The sequence below is a fragment of the Haemaphysalis longicornis genome, unplaced genomic scaffold, assembly GCF_048455015.1.
Source record: "Haemaphysalis longicornis isolate Haplotype H1 unplaced genomic scaffold, Haemaphysalis longicornis Haplotype H1 scaffold_26, whole genome shotgun sequence".
In the NCBI taxonomy this organism is placed as follows: Eukaryota; Metazoa; Arthropoda; class Arachnida; order Ixodida; family Ixodidae; genus Haemaphysalis; species Haemaphysalis longicornis.
In genome coordinates this window covers 722709-748873 of record NW_027526319.1, presented here as the reverse complement: position 1 = coordinate 748873, position 26165 = coordinate 722709, and the positions used below count along the sequence as shown (strand labels likewise).

At 49.1% G+C, this 26165-nt stretch overlaps 2 protein-coding genes across 2 annotated transcripts in view; both read left to right on the top strand.

The window, feature by feature from the left end:
- Positions 1-9323, top strand: LOC144172776 (sodium/potassium-transporting ATPase subunit beta-like). Its single transcript, XM_077701379.1, has 3 exons — positions 1-377; positions 6468-6693; positions 8427-9323. The coding sequence occupies exons 2-3, from the start codon at positions 6572-6574 to the stop codon at positions 9025-9027; spliced, it is 723 nt and encodes a 240-aa protein (XP_077557505.1). The 5' UTR covers positions 1-377; positions 6468-6571; the 3' UTR covers positions 9028-9323.
- A 172-nt stretch (positions 9324-9495) lies between these two features.
- The window catches only part of LOC144172775 (sodium/potassium-transporting ATPase subunit beta-like), a 34497-nt gene continuing 17827 nt past the window's right edge, over positions 9496-26165 (top strand). Inside the window, exon 1 of the mRNA XM_077701378.1 lies at positions 9496-12233. The gene's annotated coding sequence lies outside the window, so the exon portion shown is untranslated. The remainder of the gene's footprint in view (positions 12234-26165) is intronic.

Below are 26165 nucleotides of genomic sequence, written 5' to 3'. Positions count from 1 at the left end.
GCGCGGCCTTCGTTGTCTCTTGTTATTAAATCTATTTGCAGTCTTGTGCGGTGTGTTTGCTTCCTTATTAAGGCGGGGATGCTCGCGAGTTGAAGACGAGCGAGCCTTTAACGTGCCTCTATCTCTGAATTGGGTCTCCGTGCGGACTACGAATTTGCACGCCGATGTCGGTGGTCATTTGAACTAATTGCACGCGGGGTGATCTCGAAAACAGCTGAGTTCGGTAGGCAGTGAGCCGTCGCTTGCTCGGACGTTTGTGTCCTTCGTCCGGCGTAGTCAGCTCGGTGTGTGCGTTAGCGAGGGCCTGCATCAAGGAGCGCTAATTGTTTGTGCATCCAGGAGCTACACAGGACAACTTTTCACGATCTCTTGAAAAGGTGAGCGCGCGCGCGTGGCCATCTATTTGCCTTTGCCAACTTTTCGCGGCCCATGTGCAGCGTGGTCCCCTTTGGTTCTCTTAAGCATTGGGTTGAAAGAATCGGGATGAGGCAAGTATTATGCTGATGTCGGCGATTCACTAGTGAACGTGCACCAGTATCAAACGATGTGTGAATTTGAAGTGGAGGTGGAGTCGAACTTAGTGACGTCTTTGGTTCCTGGCGGAAGCATGACGACGCAGCGCCAGAGACAAAAGCCCTGTCGACTTTTTTGGAGGTGTCAGGGCTGCATGAGTCTTGTAAACCCTCCACCCTGCTATTTAAATAGCAGGATGGAGCGAGCAAATTTGCTCTTTTTCTTTAGTAAATATCAGTACATCTCGGACGGGCGTTGATTTCCATTTAGGTCATGTTTTGTGTAGCTATCTCGATGTTCAGTTTGTACCACCTACGTGTTTATGACTATTTCCATAATATATATATATATATATATATATATATCAATATATATATATATATATATATATATATATATATATATATATATATATATATATATATATATATATATATGTGAGCTGTCCACTGTGAGCTGCCCACTAGCGGACGTCCCGAAAATGGCTTTGAGGTCTTCTTTCGCACCGTCCCAGCTGGTGAGGAATGCCTCGTTCATGATAAACCATGTTTGGGCCGTACCTTTGAGGCAGAAAGACAGGTTGGCGAGCATGATAGTCTGGTCCCAGCGGTTGTGGTCACTGACGCGCTCGTACATCTTGATCCAGTCTTCCACATCCTCGTTAGCCGTGCCATAGAAGAAGGGAGGGTCCCGGGGGTGTGACAAAATGATGTGGGAGCTTGTCAAAGAGGCAGTAGCCGCTGGGGCCTCGTTGCGAAGCGGGGGTGTCATGGTTCCAGGAGCCACTGTGTCGTCCGAGCGAAGCTCGGTGAACGAAATCTGGCGACCGCTGCGAAGCTGCGTCGTCTCAGTAGACTCCCGCACCTCCACCACAAGATGTTACGAGGCGAGGATGCTGTAGAAAGATGTATTTGTAAATTCAATGCACCAGAGGCTGGGTGCCGCTAGTACACACCGAGGGAAGCACAACCACCACACCTTGTCCTCTTCTTCCACGGGAACTCGTCGCACAATCCCCGTTCACTTAACCTGTGGCAAATCCCCACATAAACGCATAGTTTGTTAGTCGCCTGTCGGTGCCTCGTGTCAATATATATATATATATATATATATATATATATATATATATATATATATATATATATATATATATATATATATATATATATATATATATATATATATATATATATATATATACTCAAGATGAAGACTGGTCCCGCAGTCGAAACGTCAGTAAACCACTGTTTTTGTTTTTAATCGTGCGTCTACCATTTTCTCAAGTATATATATATATATATATATATATATATATATATATATATATATATACGGTGTCTGACACTCGCTTCCCTCCTCAACTTACTTTTTGCTCCATTCATCTCACTTTGTTCCAACTCTTCCGAAGTAGCAATCTAATTATGTGAAAAATAGCGCAGATGATCTGAGGAAGCATGAAAACGGAAGCCACCGAGCAGAGGCTCGGACAAACAACTGTGCACGTGTCATTGCGGCCGGAATATGCTGGAAAAATACGAGGAACGAATAAACAAAACGCATTTTAAGAAAAGGTATGGGTCGACAGCGAAAACACACCATCCGCCACAGGCCTCTAATTCAGCTATTTCTGGCAAAAATTCAATCTCTTTTTTAAAAAGCGAAGCTGATAGCTCGCTAGATCACCCATCTCGTTTCTCTATTTGAAATGTTCCAAAGTTTCACCCTTTGTCTGTCCAGGCAACCGCATGAGGATTTGACATGCAAGAGTGGAGCGCAGCCGCAGGAAGCGCAATGCGTTGAAAAAATGCTACCTGCCTACTACCCGACATTGACCGCTTGTTCCGTACGGCTACCGAAGATAAAGCCGTGTCATGGTCTATGTACGTAAAAAAAAAAAAAAAAAAAAACGGCGTGTCACGCAGTTCGGTAGTCGAGACGAGAAATGACGTCATTATTTAAAGTTGCGGCAACAGTTGCGGCAACAGTCCGAACCCGACCTAAGGTGGTCATTTAGGCAGTGACCGGTGTGTCCGAAGCGGGAGCGGCCGCACAACAACGGGATTTCGTAGACATTTTCAACACAGTCAACATAGCATGTCAGAAGCCCTTTGGCGCATGCGGGTGCTTTCATATTTTCGGAGTTTACAAGCTTGCATAACCGACTCAGTTTTCTGGGTGACAAAAACACAAGTGGTACGCCCGCATTACAAAGAATGTTCCCGTGCTTTGTTCTTTCCTTAGAATTCTGATGTGACGCTTGCGCAGCAACGTTCTCTAGTCGTTTCGGTATTCCCTCACAGAATATATTTCATTGAGAAGCAGAAAGATTCTTTCTTCGAGCGGCGACGGCCGGTAATCATGGGCGTTTGAGTGGTAGGCCCAAAAATACCCGCCTGATACCGGTGGCTACACAGACTTCGAGTATTCGCAACAGCGACGGAGAGCGGAGACGATATTTCACCCGAGAAGGAAGCTGATAAAAAATAAGAAAAGGGCCACCGAGATAAACAACATTTTCTGAAGTAGTACGACCGCTGGCGCTCTGCCATGCGAGTCCCCACATGATGTGAGGGCGGCGAAAAGTGATCGTCACGGCCTCCGGAGTCCGCATGAAGGGCACTAATATGATCATCGATGTAAATAGGAAACCAGTAATTAAGAAAAATGCTCGCCGATCCACCATGGGAAGGTGGTTGGCAAGCGAAGCTATAAACGACTCCCACAGCGATTATCCATGCCACGTAACTTTAATTCCCACACGTGGCTCTACAAATAGTGAAACGAGAGACAAGTGAATTGCAGTTAACCACGCTCTTTATTACTTCATAGAGATATTCTTTGCTAAGGTTGTATCAGTGCATGATCCATGAACGGTGATTGGTTGAGTTGTACTGGTGAAGCACACGAGTGAACACTTTTTTAAAATAAAAGTAAAGGAAGCTCAAACCCTGTGTTAGACGATCTCACTTCTCCCCCGTCTCTGCCGCCGCCCACGGAGGCGACGAGATCGGCGGCAGAGACGCAGGACATCTGAGATGCCATGCATTGCTGTGATCTTCCTTTTTTTTACAAAGTCCTATCGATTGCGCAACGCGCGCCCACAGCCGTTACACGTGCCGTGGGCGGAGCGCACAGCGGTGCGAGAGCTCGCGTGACGCTATAACGTGGAAATCAGCGAGAACGCAGTGGGAAAACCCGCAGATGCGCTCGGTAAGTGCACTGTGAGTAGCGGGAAATATAAACAGGGTGAGCAGGGATTAAAACGGAATATCAACCAGTACTGATCATTCAGGAGGGCACAATAATAGTTGTGCACCTAATTGTCTGTTTTAGTGCTCTTTCAACAAAAGAGAGAAGACCATATCAAAAGGTGTGCACAGGAAATTAGGAAGCTTGGGGATGGCAAAACACTATTTTAAAATGGTAGAACCATATATATGTACAGTAAGGTTTAAGGAAGAGAGGAAGAGGTTAGAGTGGTGCACTCGCTTGAAAATATCTGGGGTTACTTGGCAGATATAATCGCGAAACGGGGTGCACGAGATCACATATTACTGATAATGAGCGATAAACACGACATAAGAGCAATAGTGTAAAAGTACGTTAAATTAGGATGTACAAATTATAAAGGGAGTATAAGGGGAGGAGTGGGAAGTTGCGGAAGTTCAACAAATTTCCGTAAAAAGCGACTTGCAACCACAATCAAGATAACTCTGGTAGAGATATCAGTAACAGAAACAGGGTGAAGCCACAATCAAGATAGTTCAGGTTGGAACATCAGTAACAGCAAGGACTAATATAAAGTAAAGGGAGGGAAAACACGGGGAAGGGCGGTTGGGAGAAGTAATCAGTTTCTGAGTTTTACAGAAGGTCTACCAGGGCACAAGGATCAGCAGGACAGGAGAAGATGAAGGTCGGATTACGGCAGAGAACGAAGACTGAGGATGAAGACGGAAGATCAAGAGGAGTCAATATTGAGCATGAGATTTTACTATCGTGGAAGCACTTAAACTACATATATGTTTGCATATCAAGATCACATTTATGAAGAACGACATGCTGAGTCATAGCTGAGCTTTCACATATTCGTTAAAAAGATACCGCTGATTGACTCCCCTCCCTTGGCTTGGTTTCGCGTGATAGATCTCTTCTTTCTTCTTTTCCTGTCTCTTCAAAAAATTCCACCATCTTCCCACTAGGGAACCCTGAGGAGATGCAAAGCCGTGCAAACTCGAGATGCTTTGCATCTCCCCATGGTTCCCACGTGGGTAGATGGTGTAATTTTTTTTTGCTTTTCGCCTCCATGAGAAAAGCGGCTGCCGCGGCCGGGAATCGAACCCGCTACCTCGTGCTCAGCAGCGCAACGCCTTAGCCACTTAGCCACCGCAGCGGGTCACTGCCGGAATCGTTGGCGTCCATTGTCAGATCATCGGACGGCGCAGACCGAAGCAGCAACTGAAGGGAGCAGCGGCGCGGACCTGGTTCATCTGAAGTGGCGAGGAGGAGGGGAGAGGAGGAGCAGCGCGCACAGCTGTTGGGGAGAGGAGAGAGTGGCGTTATCACAGCTGGCGTGGAGAGGGGGAGAGGAGGAGCAGTGCACACAGGTGGTGTGGAGAGGAGGAGGGGAGAGAGTGACGTTATCACAGCTGGCGTGGAGAGGAGGAGAAGTGCGGACGGACGCCGGAAGGACAACGGACATAGCCCGAGCAAGAGATTCTTTGCATCTAAAACTCTTTTTGACTTCAGTCCAGTTTGTTCATTTTTAATTGGCGTCACCCGTGATACGTATGTGGTAGGGGTTGGGCTTTTATTTTACTTTACAGCCCTTTAGTTTGTCTGTCTATCTGTCTCCCCGTGTCCGCGTGTGCTCGTAGCTCAATCGGTAAGACAACGAGCTCGGGCGCTCCGCTCGTTCCAGGTTTGATTCTTGGCGGTGTCAGTAACATCATTTTATTGTTCGTGGGACACACGGTTGCGAAAGAACCCTAGGGTGGTAGGGGTAAAACGCTTCGCTTTAAAACACATTTCATTTCGTGTGGGTTTGGAACGCGCATCTTCAGAGCAGGAGTCAAGTGCCCATTCATTGCACTAACTCGGCACCCCGCCATAGGTGGAAGGCGAATCACCCTGGTGCATGCTGCCTGACAGGCGAGCGAGGGAGGGAGAGCTCTGATTTTAAAGGAGCTGTCGCCTGACCTGCTATCAGTACGGCGGTCGAAGTATTTCGCGTCATAAGATAGAAGAAAAGAAAATAGAAAGATTCTCGAAAGCTATAAAGCTGTGAAATCTGTTTATCCTTCGCCTAGGAACGGGATTAACAGACGGGTGGTAGCAGGCTAAAAAAATGGCCGCCATCCTGCCCTGCGAAAGTGGATGTTCAGTGAAGCTGTTGTAAACCATTACACATGCTGAACGGGCAGAGCACGAAATGTTCCTCGTCGTCTCGGCGGGCCTGTCGCTTGCACTCGGCTTCACTTACGGCAAATTCTGGGTCCTGCCGAGCCTGACGCATGCGCTCGCTTTCGAATGTAGTCAACACCCCTTTTCGACAGCAGCTGCAAAGCTAATCTATATCGGGAACATATGGGAGAGGGGGGGTTCCTACTGTTCCCCGGCACCCCTTATCATCCAACATGCGGTTTCGATGATTGTTTTGTGCATTTTTTGCACGAATACTGAGCTTTATGTTGCACACGCAATATGCCTGACGCATGGGCGCGGCGTATTGGGCGAGAACTGGGGCGTCCTGGCTGGATTTTTTGTTTACGATACGGAATTTTCCCACCAACGAGAGGCTAACAGATTCACTGTAAAAGATTGAAAACAGCTGTAGGTATCACCTTATTTATTGCATCTGGTTTCCACATAGCAAGTCATACGTACGTTTAATTTTTGCATGTACCGTGCTCCTCTAATGGCTCGACTGCGTGGTCGGTGTCGTTTCGCATTAACAGGTTCCCTCGACACCAGCTGTTGGCCGGAGTGTGTTGCTGCTGGCTTTGGCTGGTGGTTCTCCAAGCCCGTTGTTAAGTGGACGATCGTTCTGCTGGTGCTGATCATGCTGTTGCTGGTCATGCTTGAGGCCATGTTGCTTGCCAACGGAAGGCCGAGTAACAGGACCAACAAATCCTCTGTGCTAGCCCTCTTCCCGAGGACCCAGCCAGGTCAGGACCTGATATGGTGAGTGGCATTTTGTGGTACCGCAAAATCTGTGGCATTCAACTCCCTTAAACCTTCAGTCATTCCAGGTGTAAAAACATACTGAGTAACGCAAAAAAAAACAACATACAACAAAAACGTCATGAAACGCTTGTCCTTGTCCTCTTTTCTTGTTTTTTTTTGCGGTACTCAGTATGGTCTTATACCGTAATCGAAAAGTTCTGCAAGAAGTTCTCCTGGAGTCATTCCAGGACTCACTAGCATGACGGTCGGATGGCAGCATGGACAATCGTCCGGGTTGAATTGGATTTGTGCGATACCAAACTTCACCTCCTCCTTTTAGTCAACTGTGATGTTGATGACAACACAGAAGTAGTTTATGCTGGCGTGTAAAGCACAGCAGTCGAGAAAACCGACATGTTCCTCAAGCATAAACACGGTGAGCGTCACTGGTCGTAATAATGCACAGGTAATTATACGCCTATTCTCGTAAATGCGCTCTTCACAATGCAATGCGTGGCTGACGCACTGCCTCGCCTATAGGAGGGTCGGGTCATCATTGTACTGCTATTCTACTTGATGAAGTATTACTCACCCTTGTGTAGAGGGCACTCCAATACTGAAACACGGGTGGAACAAGGGCGTGCCGTTCTACTCTATTCGCCACTGAACCGGCACTGTTTCTCTTAAGAGTGCGTGAGCCTGAGTTAACGACCGAAGTGAGTTCGTGTGGAATATTTCAAGCACTGGAGATTTACGGATGACATCGTTTTATAGTGCGATTGTGAAAAACATAAGCTCAAGACAATAATTTTTCAAGAACAGCATTAGAAGAGGTTGGTTTTTAGTTTATAGATAAACTGGGGTGCACAAAAGGGGGGCCGGAAAAGGGTGCGTGAACAGCTCGTGATATGATGATAACAAACGTACTGGGCACGTACGCTTTCTCTTGTGCAGATGTGTGCTTTTACGACAGTGATACTTCGTTGACGGTACCTCAAACTGGCTATACTTTTGGGGCTAAATGATCTCAGCCCCTGCCCTACCTACCGTAGTTACAACTCCAGCGTACCTGAGTTGCTAATAAGAATAATAGTATTGAACCACGTGGTGGTGACGCAGCTCTGTACATGGGAGGGGAAATCTTAGAAGATCAGCTAAATTTAATAATGTTGGATAAGCTGGGCGTGCTGTTCCTAAGCCCAGTAGGTGAGCCACGCGCACAATATCTCTTGACTCGAGTGCTTTTGAATACAAACTGGAAGTGCTAAGAAGTGGCTTCACTCTGCCAAAAAAGAATGTTTTTCTTGGTTACGGCCTTAAAGGGGGGAGGTTTGACTAAGCAGAGCTTGATATGAAACCTTCGTTGAATGAAATATACTTTGAAAGGCGGATTATAGGGGTAAAAGGTGAGAAAGCCACCACCACACGTTAGGAGAGGAAATGGCGTTGGATTTTGTTTAGCTCCAATCAAAAGATAACAATATAGGAATTTGGTAGGTCGTGCGATGCGAACAAAATCACAGGTTGATATCCAACATAACAAGAGTTACACAAAGGAGCGCAATAAAAAAGGTTAGAGAAGGTAACAATGAGTGGTTAGAATGCAAATGGAGATGACTTCGCCTTGCAGTTGACAACAGTCGCGGATAAGTAAAGACCGGGTTTTGTATTGTATACGAGTAGATTTTTGTAGGCCGCTGTTCGTAGCTATGGCACTGTCATGTTATTTCATACTTCACCTTCAACCGCAGGTTTCGCAACGGTGCTTACCCAAAAGAGGCACCACGATGGGAAAATCTTACCGATCAGCTAAAACCACTCGTTGAGGGCTACCAGACTGGGCGAGTTCAAGGCAGCGAAGACATTATTGTATGTGGCGACCGACGACCCGAGCATGGAAGGGTGTGCTTCTTCGACGTCAGAGCGATCGCGCCCGAGTGCACGGCGGCTCAGGACTTCGGATACCCGAGAGGCAGTCCGTGCGTGTTCATCCAGTTCGCCAACGTGACGGGTTGGGACCCTGAGCCGCTAACGGAGCAAGAGGCCTCCCAGGTGCTACCGGAAGGGTCGCAGACACTGGTAAAACCCAGTCTGCTGCCCCTTCACTGCGACGGAGACACGCCAGCGGACCGCGAGAACATCGGCGACTTGGTGTACTCGCCGTACCAGGGGTTTCGCACCGAGTTCTTTCCTTACACCGGGCACCCAGACTACATGCCGCCGCTGGTCGCCGTCCAGTTCCGGAGACCTCAGAGAGGCGTCGTCATTGGCGTCCGCTGCCGTCTGTTGGCACGGAACCCGCCGCCAGGGAACGCGTCTACCGAAATCTCGTTCTTCTTGTTCGTAGAGTGAAAAGAGAGACAATACGGGTTCTAGATAGCGTGCTGCTGCATTTACGACTTCGTATTTTGAAACAAAATATGCGAAATCGCAACGCCATTAGTTTTCAAAGAAACCCTGGACTGTCGAGTAGTGAATGACCCGGAACCTTGAATATGAGTTACGGCCCACCTACGGGTCGTCGCTGTTATATCTAAAGCCATGAACATCATTTCAGAATGCAGTAGGTCCAAAGCTACCGAGATTTTCAGGCATATATATGTGAATGCGGGTTGTCGAATGTAAATAAAGCGGTGCGACCAACTAAACGATTTGGTCGGGACATCAGGCAAGGAGATAAAAACGTGGCTGTGGGTTTGCTGGGCTAGGCCTGATTATGCGAGAAGCAGAAGCCGTCGTGTTCATTCAAATAACTTCGGCACAGAACGAGTTTCCTCGCTCCCTCCTTCCATCGCACAGCGGATGAACTAAAGCACGGTCCTGTCTATAACGAGAAACGGCAAGTCGGGAGAGAGGGTGGTGCCATCTCCCTTTCAAAATATTTTGGAGGCACGTGATTAGTCACGTGGGCACAGGTGGCGAGGCGGTGGTCGGTGCAACGGCGGTGGTGGCGCGCTGCTGTAGGGGCGGTGAGTCGCGTGGTATGGCTTCTTCACTTCAAGGTCAAACTGCCAGGACGGCGAAACTCACCCGACTAGGTCAGTAGTGCTTCCGCTTTAAAATCTTTGTGTACTGGTGGTAAAAATAAAGCATTATAAGTGCGTTCGCGTTTGGGTACGTCACCTGTACGTATTTGACAGAAACTTAGAATTCGTTTCAGATACCCCACCAGCTTCGCTAATACTATCGGGGGGCTATGACTGGTTTTACCCGTTTAGACAGAGCTATGTTTGACTACAGTGACAGGTACCTTTGAAGGACACCGGCAATGGTGCGTATAACCATGTCATCGGTAACAGCAACGGGACGAGAAAAGTGGTATTGCTCGTCGCCTAGCCCATCATAGCCTGCATTAATATTACCCGAGTCGTATTCCCCGTCGTATTGTCCCTTCCAAATACACAGTCAAAGGTACTTTATTGGTCAATACTCAGCCAAAGATCCTTTGTTGGTGTAGGCGATGTTGACACCGGCTTCTCCCAGCATTGCATTGCCGTTGCTGGATCCACTTTGATGAGCCCCAATGAGTGGGGTTCGATGTGCATGTTCGATTCTGCCCAAGTCGCACATTCTTATTACGGACTCCGAAGGTGCAGTTCTTTATGCAAATTTCTTGTATCATGTGGTCGATTAGGTAAACCTGGCACCTTCCCTGGCCTTGCACTTCTTTAGGACAAAATGACTATTCTGTTTTTTTGTTTTTCCTCTTTGGTGTACGGGAGCTGCGGTGTGGGTTCATTGTGTTCGCGTGCACGTCCTCTCTGCTTTCACCTACGTTCTCAGAGAAAACAAGAAGACCCACGATGTACCCCGACCAACAAGAGGCTGACAGCTTTCTGAAAGTCATTTTCTGGATGTCAACATGAAACTGTCCTTCGTTTGTGTAAAGAAAGTTAGACAGAGGAAACATTGCAATGAGGTCGAAAGTATGAGTACAACCTTCGTCCGGGATTCCATGTGTTGCCCTAGCCGTCTACGCCGGGTCACCAGAAGGGCCCGATCCTCCCGTCGACAGGTGGCCAGCGGTGTCTTCAACCCTTCCCCCATCCTTCGTTATCCCTGTAGAATCATCATTCTGGAGACAAATCCCAGTGCACTCCCTTCTCACTCGATCCATCCTCACCCACGTATAGCCAGACCTCTTTCCCACCCACGCTTGCCCACACTGCGAGGACTACGAGGATACCCCCACGCCATCTGGCACTGCCACGCCCAGCTTCCTCTTTCCCTAGCCAACCCCTCGACTCCTGGCTGTCTGCTCTCGAGCATTCGCACGCCCAGTCCTAGTGCAACCTGGTCGTCTGGGTTTGGGCCCACCCACAGAGCGGCTCTTGCCTAGACCTAGCCAAGAATTAGACGTCCCCACCCCTCTCTCTCTTTGCTATAGCTCAGGGGAGAAATGGGGGCAACGGTGCGGTAGAGCTGAGTTGCGTAGGGTTTCCCGGAGTATATGTTGTAGGCGAGTTAACTGTTGGGAAATTTTGCACCGAGCAGTGTACTGTGCGGAAAAAAGTATATGCATTCTGACTGAATGCACGATCGTGCGAGTGGTGGCTAACTCCCCCCGAGCACACCAGGAGGTATGCCAAGTTGGTTCATTTAACTAGCCCTTCTGATAATACAGCCGCGACTCATTGAAAGTACATTTTTAGGGAAGCTCATCTGGCTTTCACCAGTCGAAAGTTTCTGATGTTCGTTTATCTAGACACTTGTTCGTTGAACTTTTATTTTCACGCCAACCGACAGCACGTGTATATGTCTGTTCTTTGGAATAAAGAACCATCCTAGAGTCAGCGCCCGTCCCGTGCACCTCTCCACTCGTCACCATTGTGCGCTGTTCAACGCCAAGATGAATCAATGAGAAGTCAGCAAACGCTGAAATCCGCACACGGCTGTGCGATGGTTCCAGATGCTTTGAAAGTTTTAAGTGATGTGACCACCTTAGCGCTACAAAACTAAAAAACAACAGCCTTCTCCTCGAATACCGCTCTTACAGATGGCAGGTCACTTTGCCGGCAGTGTCCGGGTCGCGCCGCGACGGACATTGCACAAAATGAAAGGCTGAAGAATCCGGTTTGTTTGTAACCCCCTCCACCCTCCAATTGAGCTGGCGTAGCCCGCCAATATGAGCGGTCGTCGTATGCCATTATTTTCCGCAAGCTCCTTATAATATCATGCTGGCTTGGAGGGAGCGGCGTGTCGTCGTGCTTCGTTGTCTAGTGTTTTTGTACCGATCAGAGATCTTGCACGATGTCCTTGCGTGTTTCTTGAGTGGGATGAGCGCGCGTGTGGCAGACGAGTTATCCTTACGCGCTTCGCTCTCCGAAATGAGTCTGTATGTACTAGGGTTTGACGTACCCAAGTGCGGACTCAGTGCGATCCGAATGCGAGAAGGATGCATGGAGTAGCTGGGGAGAAAAGGCAGTCTTGCTCGAATGTTTTGTTCTGCGTCACGGAAGCCACCCGCGGGGTCCAGTAAAGGCTATGCGTCAAAGAATACTTATTGCTTGTGCGTCAAGAAAACAACAAGGATAAGCTCTCAGTGATCTCTTCAAAAGGTGAGCGTTTTCACTTCGCACTATCTTCGCTTTCACCGCACCGTGAGACTCAGCTGTAATGAAGCCCTGGCTGGAACCTTGTAATGAATGGGCACAATGAGAGAACCACGGCGCGGAATGGAAGTGTTGAACTAACACCAAATATCAAATCGCCGGGAAGAACCGCCTAGGTTTAAGGATAGACGGGTGGAACATCTGTAAAGGGCGCAATTTGAATATAGGCCGCGGGAACGAGCCCACTCGTCACAATACAACTTGTCATTGGAGAATCCGTCATAAGAAAACTTGTCACACTGGCCTTGTGGTTTCCGGCTTTTAATTTTACTCACTTTGTTGTTGAAAAATCGCGAATAGGATATTTTAATTACGTTCGAGCTGCGTAAAAGTACCCAAGTAACTGCGATTGAATGATACGTTTTGGCAGAAATCGAGTGCACTTCGCATGTGTTAAACGGCGGTGGGTGGTCAGCACAAAACCGGCTAGATTTTTAGTGTTACTATGGCGGGTAAAACTCGATGCATAAAACTAAACGGTCTAATATAAGTGAGCAATATAACGATAGGGATGCTTTACAAACAACGTTCGCGTTTATATTCGCACACATTAACTGGCAATTGAAAGTGTTCGTAAATGCGAATGTCATGCGGGAAATACCAAAATGTCACCCTCATTCTCACAATGCAGCTCTCACCAATTTTCTCTTCCTCTGGAAGCATCAGATGGTGGCATCGCACATAACTGTGAAATTTGAAAGAACGGTGCACAGAGTGCCGTGTTTGCTTAACACATGGATCGCTTTACAAAAATATGACTGCGCCAACGATTTCAGGGATGCCACTTTAATATCTGCAGTATTGCCCTCCGTATTGAATGCTGGACCCAGCATCTGGAAAACAAGAGCAGTGAACGTTAACACAAGCTTCTCTACTGGCGAGGCTTGCGGTACCTGCCGCAAGCCACTACTAATAACCCAGAGCATTAGTCTTAGCAATGGCTGCGTGTGAGCGAACGGATCTGAATTCATTTTCAGCCTGTTGCAAGGTGGGCCAGACTGCGAACCGGTGACGATGAAATAGACGTTTATTCTTGGCTACATCCTAACAAACGAGGCCCCAGGCCTTTTGTCGTCCGGACGAGCGTTCCGTGGACAGCCGTTCTCTACCGCTGCCCAAAGACGACTCTCCCGTTTCTCTCTCCTGCGGAGGTCTCGAGTCGCGCGCACCGCCACGGCCGCGCGGTTCCGAGAACCCGGCCTTCGGCCTCCGCTGCAGCTGCGACCCGGTGCCCCCTCGATTCCGTCGGGGCGCACACGTGTTCCTATTTTACCGGGCGGACACACAGCGGGCGGTCTAAATCACTTGTCTCTGTTCGGCCTTGGCTCTCCTCCCAATGTCTTTCCGAAGCGACAGGGACGCGCAGGCCCGTCAGAGTTAATGGCCGCAGAGGTCCCCCATAGTCCCGCACACAACAAGCTGTACTGCCCTGCGGACCGATAATTGATCCGATGGGTAACGGAAGCAGTGCATTTTACAATTCCTGATGTGCATAAACGCAAGCAGCACCCGGCTCTTGTCTTTGATCTAGCATACCGTGTTTTCCGTACGTACCCTATGTTCCGTTCGTACGGGGACCAGACTCGGCACTTGCGCATTAGTTCCTGCAGGGTGGCTTCCGCTAGCCGGCTGCCCCCGCCCCACCATGCACGCCCATTCGTTCCGGTGAGGCACGGCCTTCTTCGTCGTGCCCCATTGCCTATGCGCAGTCGGGTCCTGGTGCGCACCGAACACACGGAACGTGCGGAACACGTAGTATGCCAAATGTCTAATATTCTGCAGTATATGTGGTATGCGAGTCATTCCCCCTTATGGTGTCGGGAATGCGTGGCAGCCCGTCGCTTCCCTGGAGCTGGGAAGGAACATTTACTCCCACATACATTGTCATTGTTGTACTTAAATTGAGCCAATTACAGCTGCGTTACTATTATTTCGCGTCAGTTCAACTAATTTTTCGACTAATAGCTCTACTAAGTGTGCGAGTTCTAACGATAATTTCAGGCCCAGTGATTAGGAACAACATAGTCAAATTAGTTCATTTTGACAAGCCAGGTCTCAAGCTCTGAGAATTTGGATGTGAGCCGTTTGATTATAGCTGGGCATGATTAGTTTACATATTTTCGAGATTGAATTGATGCTTAGTTAAAAAAAAAATTGTCGTGTATCTGCTCCTTTCGTAGCAAATGTCGACAAAAGACAACAGTCTTTCATCGACATTTGCCAAGTAACTGCCTCCCTTCGCTTTCATGCTGACCTCTCATGCTGCTCTTCTCCTGCACGCTTCTTTCGAGGTAAACACGCTGGAGGGCGCGCGCCCCACTGCTCCAGGCCGGGTGCCTCGATGACAGCGCTACCATACGGCCCTATTTGAGTCGCTCTACTAGAACGCTTATAGAACCACATTGACCTTCTCCATGTGCGTTCCAAGCGGAATGTGGAACATATCTAGTGGAACCGTTCGCTGCTGCTGCCGTTTTATTTCTTAAATTCCGCCAGGAGCTTTAGTAGCGCTGGCAGCAGTATAAGCTACGATTTTCTGCAATTGATGTAGTATTTCATTCGCTATCGCAAAAACCAAGCATCGATGAATTGTTTAATAAAGGAACACTGCAAATATCACTTATGTATTGAATTTTCGCCTTATACTTGCGTAATGTCTTGTTCTTGTTTAGGAATGCTGACAAGTATGGACAATGACACCGGACTTAGACGTTTAGATTAGGCTGGGGGTGCATGACTATTGCGCAGTTTGTTTCACTTTGGCCGGGTGGCTGAAACGAGTCCCAGGATTGTTGTTTTGTGTGTTTCCCTTTTGTAATGTGTATTTGTTACCTGATTGCTACGTTGCGTGGCTTCATGTTACGTGACGTGATTGTTTTTACGTGACTTATAGTTCCATCGAGACATATTATGTATCAGCTTCGATGGACAAATAAATTTCTTTACAAACGGATAGACAGACAGACAGACAGACATACAGACAGACAGACAAACCAAAATTTCTGCGTTGAAGTAGCCCAAGAAAGACTATCGTCTTTAAAAATTCTTGCCCGGCCCCTCATAGCGTGACTGGCAGAGTTAATAGCCAAGCGCATTCTCACTTAGTCTTAGTGCAATGTAATTCGGAAGTGGGTAGGTTGACGACTGGGTCGATAATCATTTTCGCGTAAACGAATGCATTAAGCAAGCGTTTAGAACTCCTGTCTGAATTAGTCTTCGTAGACATGTCCACTAAAGTTGCCGGCTTCGTCCTTTTGCCAGATTAATTACTACTACTCCCACTACTTCTATTACTATCACTGGTAATGGTATCATTACTTATATTATTAGTAATATTATTACTACTACTGGGTACGGTAATGTACCATCTCAATGCAAAAACAATGCCCACCACCCCTGTTATAGCGCGCACACACAAGTTCTCCCCTGGTTAATGATCCTGTGGCTGTTGTTGATGATGTAGGTGTGATTAAAATGGGCCTAAACTGCAACGAATCGCAGGCGTTGCACGACTGAAGAGGTTTCACAATGGCGGAGAACTTCTGGCCATTGCTCTGGTAATTGCAAAACTTCCTCCCTCCGTTTCAAAGGTTATTTTTATAATGAACTGCCTGTCTCTCTGTACTTCAGTTGATGAACCTGAGAAATCTATTCAGCTCAAAATTTTCCAGCATTTTCACCCCGATCACATAATATCTGTGCGTGTTGCGTAGGGCCCTGGATAGGCGGGTATCGTACTCAATGATAGTACAGATGATTTATATCGTTTCCATTTACGTGGCCCAGCATTGCCTGTGTGCCCAAATCTTACATAAGTAACTTCGCCTCCCTTACAATGCTTATTTCCTGCTTAGTGGCTGACCCGACGCTTCTGTAGAGCACTTGAAATTTATTTAAGTCCAACTAATCCCGGTGTTCCTGCCAATGCGAAATATCCTCCACAGCCCTTAGAGGCCGAGTTCCTTAATTAAGCTTGTATTTAAGTAGGTTTGGATTGGCACCAACACGAGTTGCAATCAACCAAAATCGCTAGAACATTACTTTTTTGAATGCTTCCGCTTCTCTGAGCAGCGAAAAAAAAACCTAACCATCCCATTTAAACGCCTCGCCATTGAGCTAAGCACTGGAGTGATTCAATCATTCGACTCTATAAACGCAAGAAGAAACTTATTGCTTCACAACTTTATTTCGGCCACCTGAAAACTCCTTTGTTGAAACAATCTGTCTGCCACGCTTCCCCAACTACGAAGGCATGAGTCTGATTATTTTTTAATTATTTCATTCCTATATTTGCCATTTCTTTACCCTACTAAATCGCCGCTCACAAGCCTTGACTATTCCCCCTCTGAGGGTGGGAGACACTACAGCGAGAAGAAGAAAAAGAAGAAGAAGAATAAGGAATGATGACACACTAGGCAGTAATCTCATTTTTTTTTTTTTGCGAGAGTTTGCCTTGCGGCATAACAATTAAATATACAACATCACATTTGTGTCACGCAGAAACGTAAGCAGAGACCGGTACTGCGGGCCCCAGATCCACCGCTGTAGATCAGGGGGTCTCCCAGGATGGAGCCCTGTGCCTCGGAGGTGTTGCAGGCGAGATGTTTGCAGGGCAGGGCAGGTCCACAGAAGGTGGCTCGTGTCGGCCTCGGACGCAGGGACCGTACAAAAGGGACAGGTGTTCGCAAACGGTGAATGATAGCGGGCAGGCCAAGCGTGGGTCACTGCTGGGGATAAGGCCACCCCAACTCGAAGCCTCCGCAGCAGCACCTCCTCCCAGCGAGCGAGCCCACTGGGGAGGTCAGTTCCACGCGGTGGAAGTAAAGCACGCGTGGCGCGGCGGAGGCTCTCTTTCTCCACCAGCAGTTCTTCTAGGGTGGACACTGAAAGAAGTGGTAGCGGCCGTGAAAGGTCTATACGGCGACAGGCGCGATCCGCTGCTATATGGGCAGGAAGCATGTCCCGGCGAACCCACAAAACACGCACAGGGCATGGGTATGTGTCCAGCATCGCGTGAATACGTGCCGACATGCTGGTGCTACGCGCAACGCGACGTAAATCACGTATCGCTGTCGTTGAGTCCGTGTAAATTTCCAGTTTCATGCCGGTAGTTACCGTCGATGCAAGTGCTTGGAGACAATCCCGAATAGCAGTAAGTTCTGCCAACAGGCTTGGTAGAGGTCGGAGGGTCTCGTAGGCGCAGCTCTGGTTTAAGATTGGGTGAGAAGGACAAGCCAAGGCTGTGGTTACGAGGGAGTCCTGTGCCCCGGCGTCCACAAAAGCCTGCATGACTCGTGGCCGCGTAGCAGGCGCCCGGTGACTGACATGAAGTAGGGCTGTATCCGGAGGTTGATGAAGGCCAGAGGTTCGGACATGTAGCCTTGCCAGAGGCTTGTTGTCCGTCACCTGATGGTAGAGCCAAAGCGGCCTTGCGACGGAAAAGGCTGGCATCGTATTCGGCGGCTGGCCCATGTACGCGGCCAGAGCTGCCGCCTCTGGAACCAGCCCACGTTTCAGCAGGCGTGCGGAACGACGCTGATGAATCAGTTCATCAAGCGTGTTTAGCTGGGCTTCGGCTTGTAGCGGTGGAATTGGTGTTATGCGAGGGAGGCCAGTAATGGTGCGCATGGCGGCCCTGTTGATGGCCTCAAGCCGGGCCCAGTCCGCTTGCGTCATGTGCTGGAACTGTGCCTGATACACAAGCCGTGGCTGTAGTACGGCGCGCACTAGGAGACGGGCAATCGTCCAGCAGGCCCCGCCAGACTTCTGCGAGATGCGGCGGACGAGGTGGAGCATCTGTCCGGCTTTCTGTCGAGCAGATCGTAGCCACTGAGCTGCTGACCCTGATGACGATATTTCTAGTCCTAGGACCCGAAGACGGTCAACCGTGGGGATGTCGTTCCCATTCAGTTGCAGTGAAATGGGAGACACAGCAAGGAGGCGGCGGCCCCAAGCGTTGGCCACGGGAAGTAAACCAGTCTTCTCTGGCGAGAGAGTGAGGCCCGCGTACTCGCACCACCTCTGGCAGTCTGTTAGTGCTTGCTGGAGGCACTCGGCTTGTCGTGACAGGTCTGGATGCACTGACCACACCGTAATGTCATCCGCGTACATGAGGAAATATAGATCTCGGATTGAAGCAAGGTGCCAAGCTAGCGGCAACATGACGATGTTGAAAAGAAGCGGAGACAGAATAGACCCTTGTGGTACGCCTCGGACTGGTGTAAAGTGACCGAAACTTGCTCCGTTGATGCGGATGGAAAAAGAACGGTGTTGAAGGAAGTATCGGACGAAATCGCAGACTTTGTCTGGAAGGTGGAGGCCATTGAGAACTTGTAGGATGGCAGCGTGACTAACGTTGTCATATGCCTTGCATATGTCCATGGCGAGCACAGATCTCACACGGCGGCATCGGCCTCCAACTAAAACCATAGATGAGAGGTATTCCAACCCATCCTCAGTACCGAGATAGGGCCTGAATCCAATTTGCGCCGGGTGATACCATTGGAAGGTATCAAGCCACCACTGAAGCCGTGTTGCAAGCATTCGCTCTAACAACTTGCACAGCGTCGATGTCAGGGCGATGGGGCGCAAGTTCTGAAGTACATGTGGTGGCTTCCCGGGCTTTGGAATGGGAACAATATCCGCCTGAAGCCAAGAGTCAGGTAGTTGACCGGAGAGCCACACCTGATTAACCGAGTCCAAAAGCGGCACGAGGGCTGGGTCGTCGATGTTCTTGTACACCTCGTAAGCTATGCCGTCGGGACCCGGAGCAGTCCGCTGTTTAGCGTGATCGATCGCTGCCAGGAATTCAGCCACTGTGAACGGTGCTTGAATTCCCAAAACGGCTTCATGAGTAGGCCGTTATCCAACATCGTTCGGCAGGGGGAACGGAGACGGCATGGCCACTGGGGCAACATCAAATGCAGGAAACAAGGCCCGAGCAACGTCGGGGGCGAATTGTGCCGGATCCTTGTTTGACGCAATACAAGCGCTGGCAGCTGCATCCGGAGGGCGACTGCCCGATTCCATGGCGCGAAACGTGCGCCAGACAGACGCCGTTGAGGAAGATGGGCCTAGAGAGGCGCACCAGTCAAGCCAGCGCTGCCTCGACAGTCTTTTTTCGTGCCGTCTGGCAGCAGCGGTAAGGCGCTGATACTGAAGCCTGGCCGGTATGGACGAAGGATCCCGGGCGGAAATTACTTCAGCTTGCTTGCGCTGTGCCCAAAGCTGCAGGAGCCGAAGATCGGGCTTCGGGCGGGATTCCTCCACCCACGTATGTTGAGAGGCGTCCGTGAGGACACGCCGAAAAAGAGCGGTGGGGTCCGGGATGGGCGCCGAGAAGGATGCATTCAGTGTGGAACGGAAAGTGTCCCAGTTCACCACTGTGCAACGGCGACGAAGGCGACCCGTCGAGTCTGGCATGAGGCCCAGGCGAATGGGGTGATGGTCGCTGCCCCAGCAGTCAGCTTCACGTTGCCAGGATACGGGTTGTGCACCCAGCCACCACGACAAGTCAGGCGAGTACGGTGGCATCCGTGCGTGCGTACACCGGCGTGTCGGGCAAGAGATGTCGTTCAGAAGCGTGAAGTGGGCATCACTGAAGTGCTCCAGTACCACACGGCCACGCTCACTCGTGGACGGATATCCCCAATCACAGTGCGGAGCATTGAAGTCTCCTGCCACAAGTATGGGGCACCCAGGGTTGTTTCGCCGAAGTGCGGTAAGCCAACCCAATCGGAGACGGGGCGCACGACCACTGTAAGGGCGCACATAACAAGAAACCAGGATTACCGCACAACGAGGAAGTTGCACCTTCACCGCTACCACCTCCTGCCAGGCTGTGCACCATGTGTTCAGAGGGATGGGGTTCTGAGGAAACCGAGATTGTACATAAATGGCCGCCTTTCCCGGAGTAGTAGAACTGGAGCTGCACCGGCGATCAGGAATTGATGGCTCCGCGTACGCCGTAAATTGCGGCAGGCGTGGGAGAGAGTTCGTCTCCTGAAGTAAGAAGGCCCAAACGACTGATGTTTGGCCGATCCTCTGATTGGGTTTGAGCCAAGAATGTTAAGGAACAACGGCAGGCGTGGGAGAGAGTTCGTCTCCTGAAGTAAGAAGGCCCAAACGACTGATGTTTGGCCGATCCTCTGATTGGGTTTGAGCCAAGAATGTTAAGGAACAACAACAATAACAACGACACACGTCGAAATAGGCGCTCAAACAGGGCATCAACGTCCCAGTCTGGCTGACGACCTCGATTTCAGCAAGGATGAGCGTGAAGATGAACGCATCCTGTTCGGCGAGGGCCGCTTCCAGTTGAGAGTTCTGTTGCGCACAGCGGTAACCGGTATCATACGTGTTCTACCTCTCGACGCCCGTGATGAACCTCACTGGTGCGAGCGGCCGCCCGCCTTCGCCAGAATTAGCGCGCAGACGTGGAAGCGAATGGCGGCACTACGCTACCCTAACGGCAGCCACAGCCGGTGCACAGTTGGCGAACTTCCAGACGGAGGACCGTCAGCCAGCTTTATTGCTCACGATGCCTAGGAGTTCAACCTGACCCAGTTCGGCCACAACGTGATCAGCGAGTGGAGCATTGTGTGCCACAGGTCTCACCTGAGGCACATAACGGACGCCGTGAACACGCACTGACGGTCGTCGTAACCCCATTAATTGGCGCGGCAGCCGACCACATCGGCCGCGAGATTGTTACCATACTGGCCCTGACAGGTCTGCTTCTTACCCTAATAGTTAGTAGCCTCGCTCGCGATTTCCAAACCTTCGTCGTGATGACCTCCTTCGTCACTTCCTCGTCAAGGCTCCTGAGCGCGCTCTTTGTGCTACTGTACGAGGTCACCGCCGCGTACCGCAGGCTTCTGTACAGCACAACTGTTTCTACGCTTCCAACCGTTGTCGTTTCATTTCTCCAGTATCTCGTAGACTCCTTCGAGCTCAGCTGGTCCCTGCCGTATCAGCTAGTCGCTGCACTCAGCTCTGTGCTTGTGGCCACGTTCTGGTTCTTCCAGGAGTCACCTGGGTGGCTGCTGGCCACACAAAACCCAGAAGAAGCCGGACCGTCGTAATCAAGTTGGCTAGCGTTAACTCGGCGAGTCCGGGCAAGTTCCGCGCGTCGTTCAGGAAGGGGCTTCCGAGGGCGTCCTTGCAACTTTCAGCAGAGAGACTGCACTTCAGACCTCAGCGTCGCAGTAGTTCACTTCTCGCTTTCTCTTGGGTCGTCGTCAACTGGGGATACACCTACGACGCCGAGGAACGTGCAGTTAGCACCAGCGTTTAGATACGATTCGGCGTCATAATCGGTGTGGTGCCGCTGTTCTTCATCATCGGGCCCTTTCTAAGAGGCTGTGGAGGCGTGAAGTGAGTCATGACGACCTTTATGCTGGTGTCGAATGCATGCTCAGCCCACCCCTTCCCCACATTCAGCGATCAGGTCACACCGCTAGAAGCCATTCTTTTGGTCACCATGTCGCTTCTGGTTAGTCTATGCCTAATGTTGATTTTTTTCTTGACTGCCAGCCTCTACCCAACTACTCTTACGTGCACGGCAGTGGCGACGGGCATGGCCATTGGGGCTTTCACTGACAAGGCAGGATAGCAGTGGTTGCTACGGGGTACATGCCTTCGAAGGGCGTCACCACCCCCGCCGTGTGAATGTCTTCCTTTGCAACGGCACTTAGTAGACCCAGTACAACACAGCCTGTCTTTACGTACCCAAAAAAATTCCCCGCATATCCCCGAGGGGAAGAATGTGAAAGTGCGAATGCACGAGTTGAATTTGCGCGGTTCGGTAATGTTCGCGAAAGAGAGATCACACACACACACACAACTTCAAAGAAAGAAAGATGCATTTATTCACAGACACCTATTTGTGTTGTCGTTGTACTTGATTGCTAGAAGGATCGCTTTGTGATCCGTGAAATGGACCACAATGGATCCCCCTGGCCAATCCCCCATCTCCCCCCGTTGCTAGGGTAGACGAGGAGCGCGCGCACCCGCAGCTGTTGCTCTGCGGACGACGGCGGCGGACGATTCAGGCTCGCTTAAGAAGTGCATTCGCACTTAAAAAGCAGCCAGGGGCACGTACAAGACCTCTGAGAGCATTGTCGGCCGACAGCTCCACTGAACGAACAGAAGGCGACAAGAACGCTTCCTTGGATGCCCCGCTAATTGAGGATCACTAGGAAATACAATGTAATGTCCTTTTGCACTCACTGCAACAGAATGTTTCTCGTTTATCTTTACACGTCCACTCTGTAGTATGGGAAACAGCGTAGCAATAATCAGCCGAACATTAGCACAACGTTTTGCGCATTGGGTGCAGTGAATGTTACATTCATGCTAGTTAAATGCATAAACACAAATACTGTCTTTCGATTCAATTCGTTGTTTGAATTGAATCGAAGCACCGGTATGCGTGCGGAACAAGTGTTATTTTGCATCAAGCAACATAACACCTGTAGGAGCCTTATTTTATTCGACGCCATGACGAATCCAATGAGGCTTTAAGAAAAGCTGCTGCTGTGCCATTGCGTGAAACATGCTACATGTTGATTAAACATGCTATACGCGCGTTCCAGGTGCTAGTATTTTACTAGAACACCATGATAGTACGCATTCCGTTTGTCCTCACATGTCGCCGTGCTTCTGCCATATTCATCGCGATTACCAGTTTCTCAATCGATGCTGTTTTCTTCGTAACACTGCACTCTTGCGAACGCTTCCCGCAGAAGTGACGAATGTGGTGGCGCCGCCTGGTGAGTGTTGCCTCCCGATCCCCCTTCTGGTGTGCACTACGCTTTCTGTAGAATTGTAATTGAAGTGTGTATTTCGGCAACAAAGGAGATTGCTGTGGGGTATGCCGAAAGGCGACATTTAACTTCGCCTGACTCGGTCCCTAGCCCCAGGCAGCACAAACACACAAACAGCAGTTTGATACAAGAAACAAAATTGGCATACAAGCTCTAATTCAAACCTACTACAATTTTATGTACGACTATAGAATAGTATCAGACTAGCTATCCACACTTTGCATCCATTTCTGTAGACTGCACAGTATTCACAATCCAATTTTGCAAGCATAAATGTGGGCAATAAATTAACTCATCTCGTTACACAACCAGGAATGCCGTTTTTTACAGTGAGAACAATATTTACACAGAAAAATACACACAATAACTGAAAACAAATCAAAAGAGGGGATAGAAGAAGATGACATTATAGCTTGAGTAGTAACCATTTAACGTATTGTCGAAAGGACAACAGGGAAAAGCAGCTGCGCATGACCGCAGGTAAAGAAGGACACGCATTTAAAAGATTTTCCCTCTGGAATTGAAGCAGTTGCATGCCGTACTCTGTCCCAGTTCGAATTTTTAAAATGCAGTGTCCCAAAGACTGTAATGCGGATCTGTAATAGTATATAATGAGAAAAATATTTGTTGGTTTGCTTTCAGGTTCAAGGATGGTATTTTGGTTAGCCATTCATTATACATGTCCTAATATATGACGAAAAAGGGATAAATCCCCTGGTGTTGGTTAGCGACTCGGCTGCTTTTAGTTCGTCTCGAATGCCAGCACCGGAAAGGTGGGAGGATAACGGCAAGGACGCAGGTATTCATTAACGGCCTAGATTGAAGTTGCAAGTGCGTATGCTTGCACAGGAAAACGACGCGTTGCCCGAATAACATGCATTGACGAGTGTAGGGTACCGGTAGGTGTGAGGGGTGAGGGCTCGTCCGTATGAACAGGAAAAGAAGCAAAGTAGGTCGGAAAGGTCGCAGAGGGACTTTCAGAATGGCAAAAAACGCGAAGTGTAGGTCGAACAAGCATTACGAAATTGGAAGTAAAGAGACTAACTGGTATCACAAGCGCCGAAAGCACCGGCGTGCCTGTGGCGGGAATCAGAGTCGCAACTTTCGGATTCCGTAGCAGGCAGTGGCGTCGGAACTATTTTTCTGCTGGAGGAGCAAGAATAATATGCCACTATGCACGTAATCATCGTCGTTGAAGATCATCAGCATTATTAGTATTGTTATTATAATTTTTGTTGTTTTTAAATATCATTATTAACATGTACTTTCTTTAATGCCGGAATTATGAAATAGGCCACAAAAAATTATTTTTTCGTGTTCCGGCTTTAAACAGACACCGTGATTACATTTCACAGTTGTATAATCTGGGATGCAACTTTATCGCCTACTTTTAGGGTTATCGCGAGTTCGCTACAACAGGCACTTAGGCCAATATGAGTAAGTTTTGCCGCAAGAATAAAGGGGATATCTGCAGGCCTGCGAAACAACGGCGTCTGTGAAAAAAATTTATTTCACAGTTTACAAACCCTGAAATCAACAACCTTGAAAATGAAATCCTCGCCACAGGAATTGGTGAGAGCATGTTATGTACGGCTGGTGAAAGTCGTGGAAGAAGTTCGCATTCTTGTTGAGGCCCCGGTGAACGTTGTTGCACTTTGTGCATTTGAAAACAGTTTGTCCTTCGCAACCAGGCCGCTTGCACCGCTGACGTGTTTTCCACAGCTGGCCAGTGACCTGTACTGTTCGTACTGATGCTAGCGACTGGCACGGTCCTCATTGGCCCTCTTTTTTCTTGCATTCAAGCTTGGCTTCTACTGATGAAGATGACGGCCTTCCCCTTTTCTTCACTGTAATGTCTTTGCCCTGCTTCAGCAGACATGTGGTGATGTAAAACTTGAACTTGAAGAGGTCCATCCGCTGCTTGACAGAAACACCCAGTGAAGCACAGTCCCGTCTATAAAGCAGCCAGCTGACAACGACGACCATGTCCATAAAGTGAAAGAAAATCTTGAGATAAAACTTTCGTCACCTTGTGTGGATTCTGTAACATGCAGTGAGAGCATCAAGTTGGCCGGCGCCGCCCATCGACTTGTTCTAGATGCTAATAGCACTTGGACAGTCAACCTGCACGGTCTTCGTTTGCGTGCGTTCCCACCTGTCTACGGACGTCACTGGCTGTGCACCTGCAAGCGTGCTTAATGTTGTCACCGCTCGGTTGTCGTACCACTTGAGTGGAATTATTTTTGAGGCATCAATAACTGTCTCGAATTCTTCAAATGAACCTCGGCCCTTCTTTTTCAAACTGGCATCGGTAGGCAGAGGTCAACCTTGTAGGCGGTTAGCGCGTGCTGTTCCAAGACAGTGTACATCCTTCTTTGCCAAGGCAGTAAAAAGCTTCAGTGATGAAAACCAATTATCACAGAAAAGAAGATGGTTCAATCCTGGCTGGACGACTTGGCACAGCTTGAGGACTATTTTCCCACTGGCACCAATGTCAGCCTCTCCCGGAACATCCTCTATCTTCCCTGTGTATATTTCAAATGAATGTACCATTCTCTGCGAGTCGCACAGAAGAAATATTTTGTAACCCCACTTATGAGGTTTGCTGGGAATATACTGCTTCAAGTTACTGCGACCCTTGAATGGAACTGTTTGCTCGTCAAAACAGAGGGTTTGCATTTTCAGAATAGACGGAAGTTTTGGAAGGAGGGAGTCAATTGGTCTCACCTTGAAAAGCCGATCCTTGTGTGGATCTTCGGGCGAGGGCATGTCTTCATTGTTAGTGAAATGCAAGCTCGACTCGATTGCCTCGCAACGATCACGTGACATCGTATCAGCCACCGTGGGGACCCAGCACTCTGCCGTCCAGTATAGCTACTTCTTGGGAGCCTACAGAGCGACATGAATGTGATCGTGCCGAGAAACTGTTCCAGCTCCTCACGAGCAGGGCCAGCCCTTTATTTGGGTTTTTTTGCGTTGAAAAAAGATTGGTCTGCTCGACGATTTGATCCAGTAAGCTGTCATAAAAAAACTCTTCGTAATATTCAATAAA

Excerpts from the sequence above, each read along its gene's own strand:
- LOC144172776 (XM_077701379.1), top strand. The coding sequence starts at position 6,572 with ATGCTGTTGCTGGTCATGCTTGAGGCCATGTTGCTTGCCAACGGAAGG. Across the intron at positions 6,694-8,426 it reads CCAGGTCAGGACCTGATATG|GTTTCGCAACGGTGCTTACC; the intron begins GTGAGTGGCATT and ends CTTCAACCGCAG.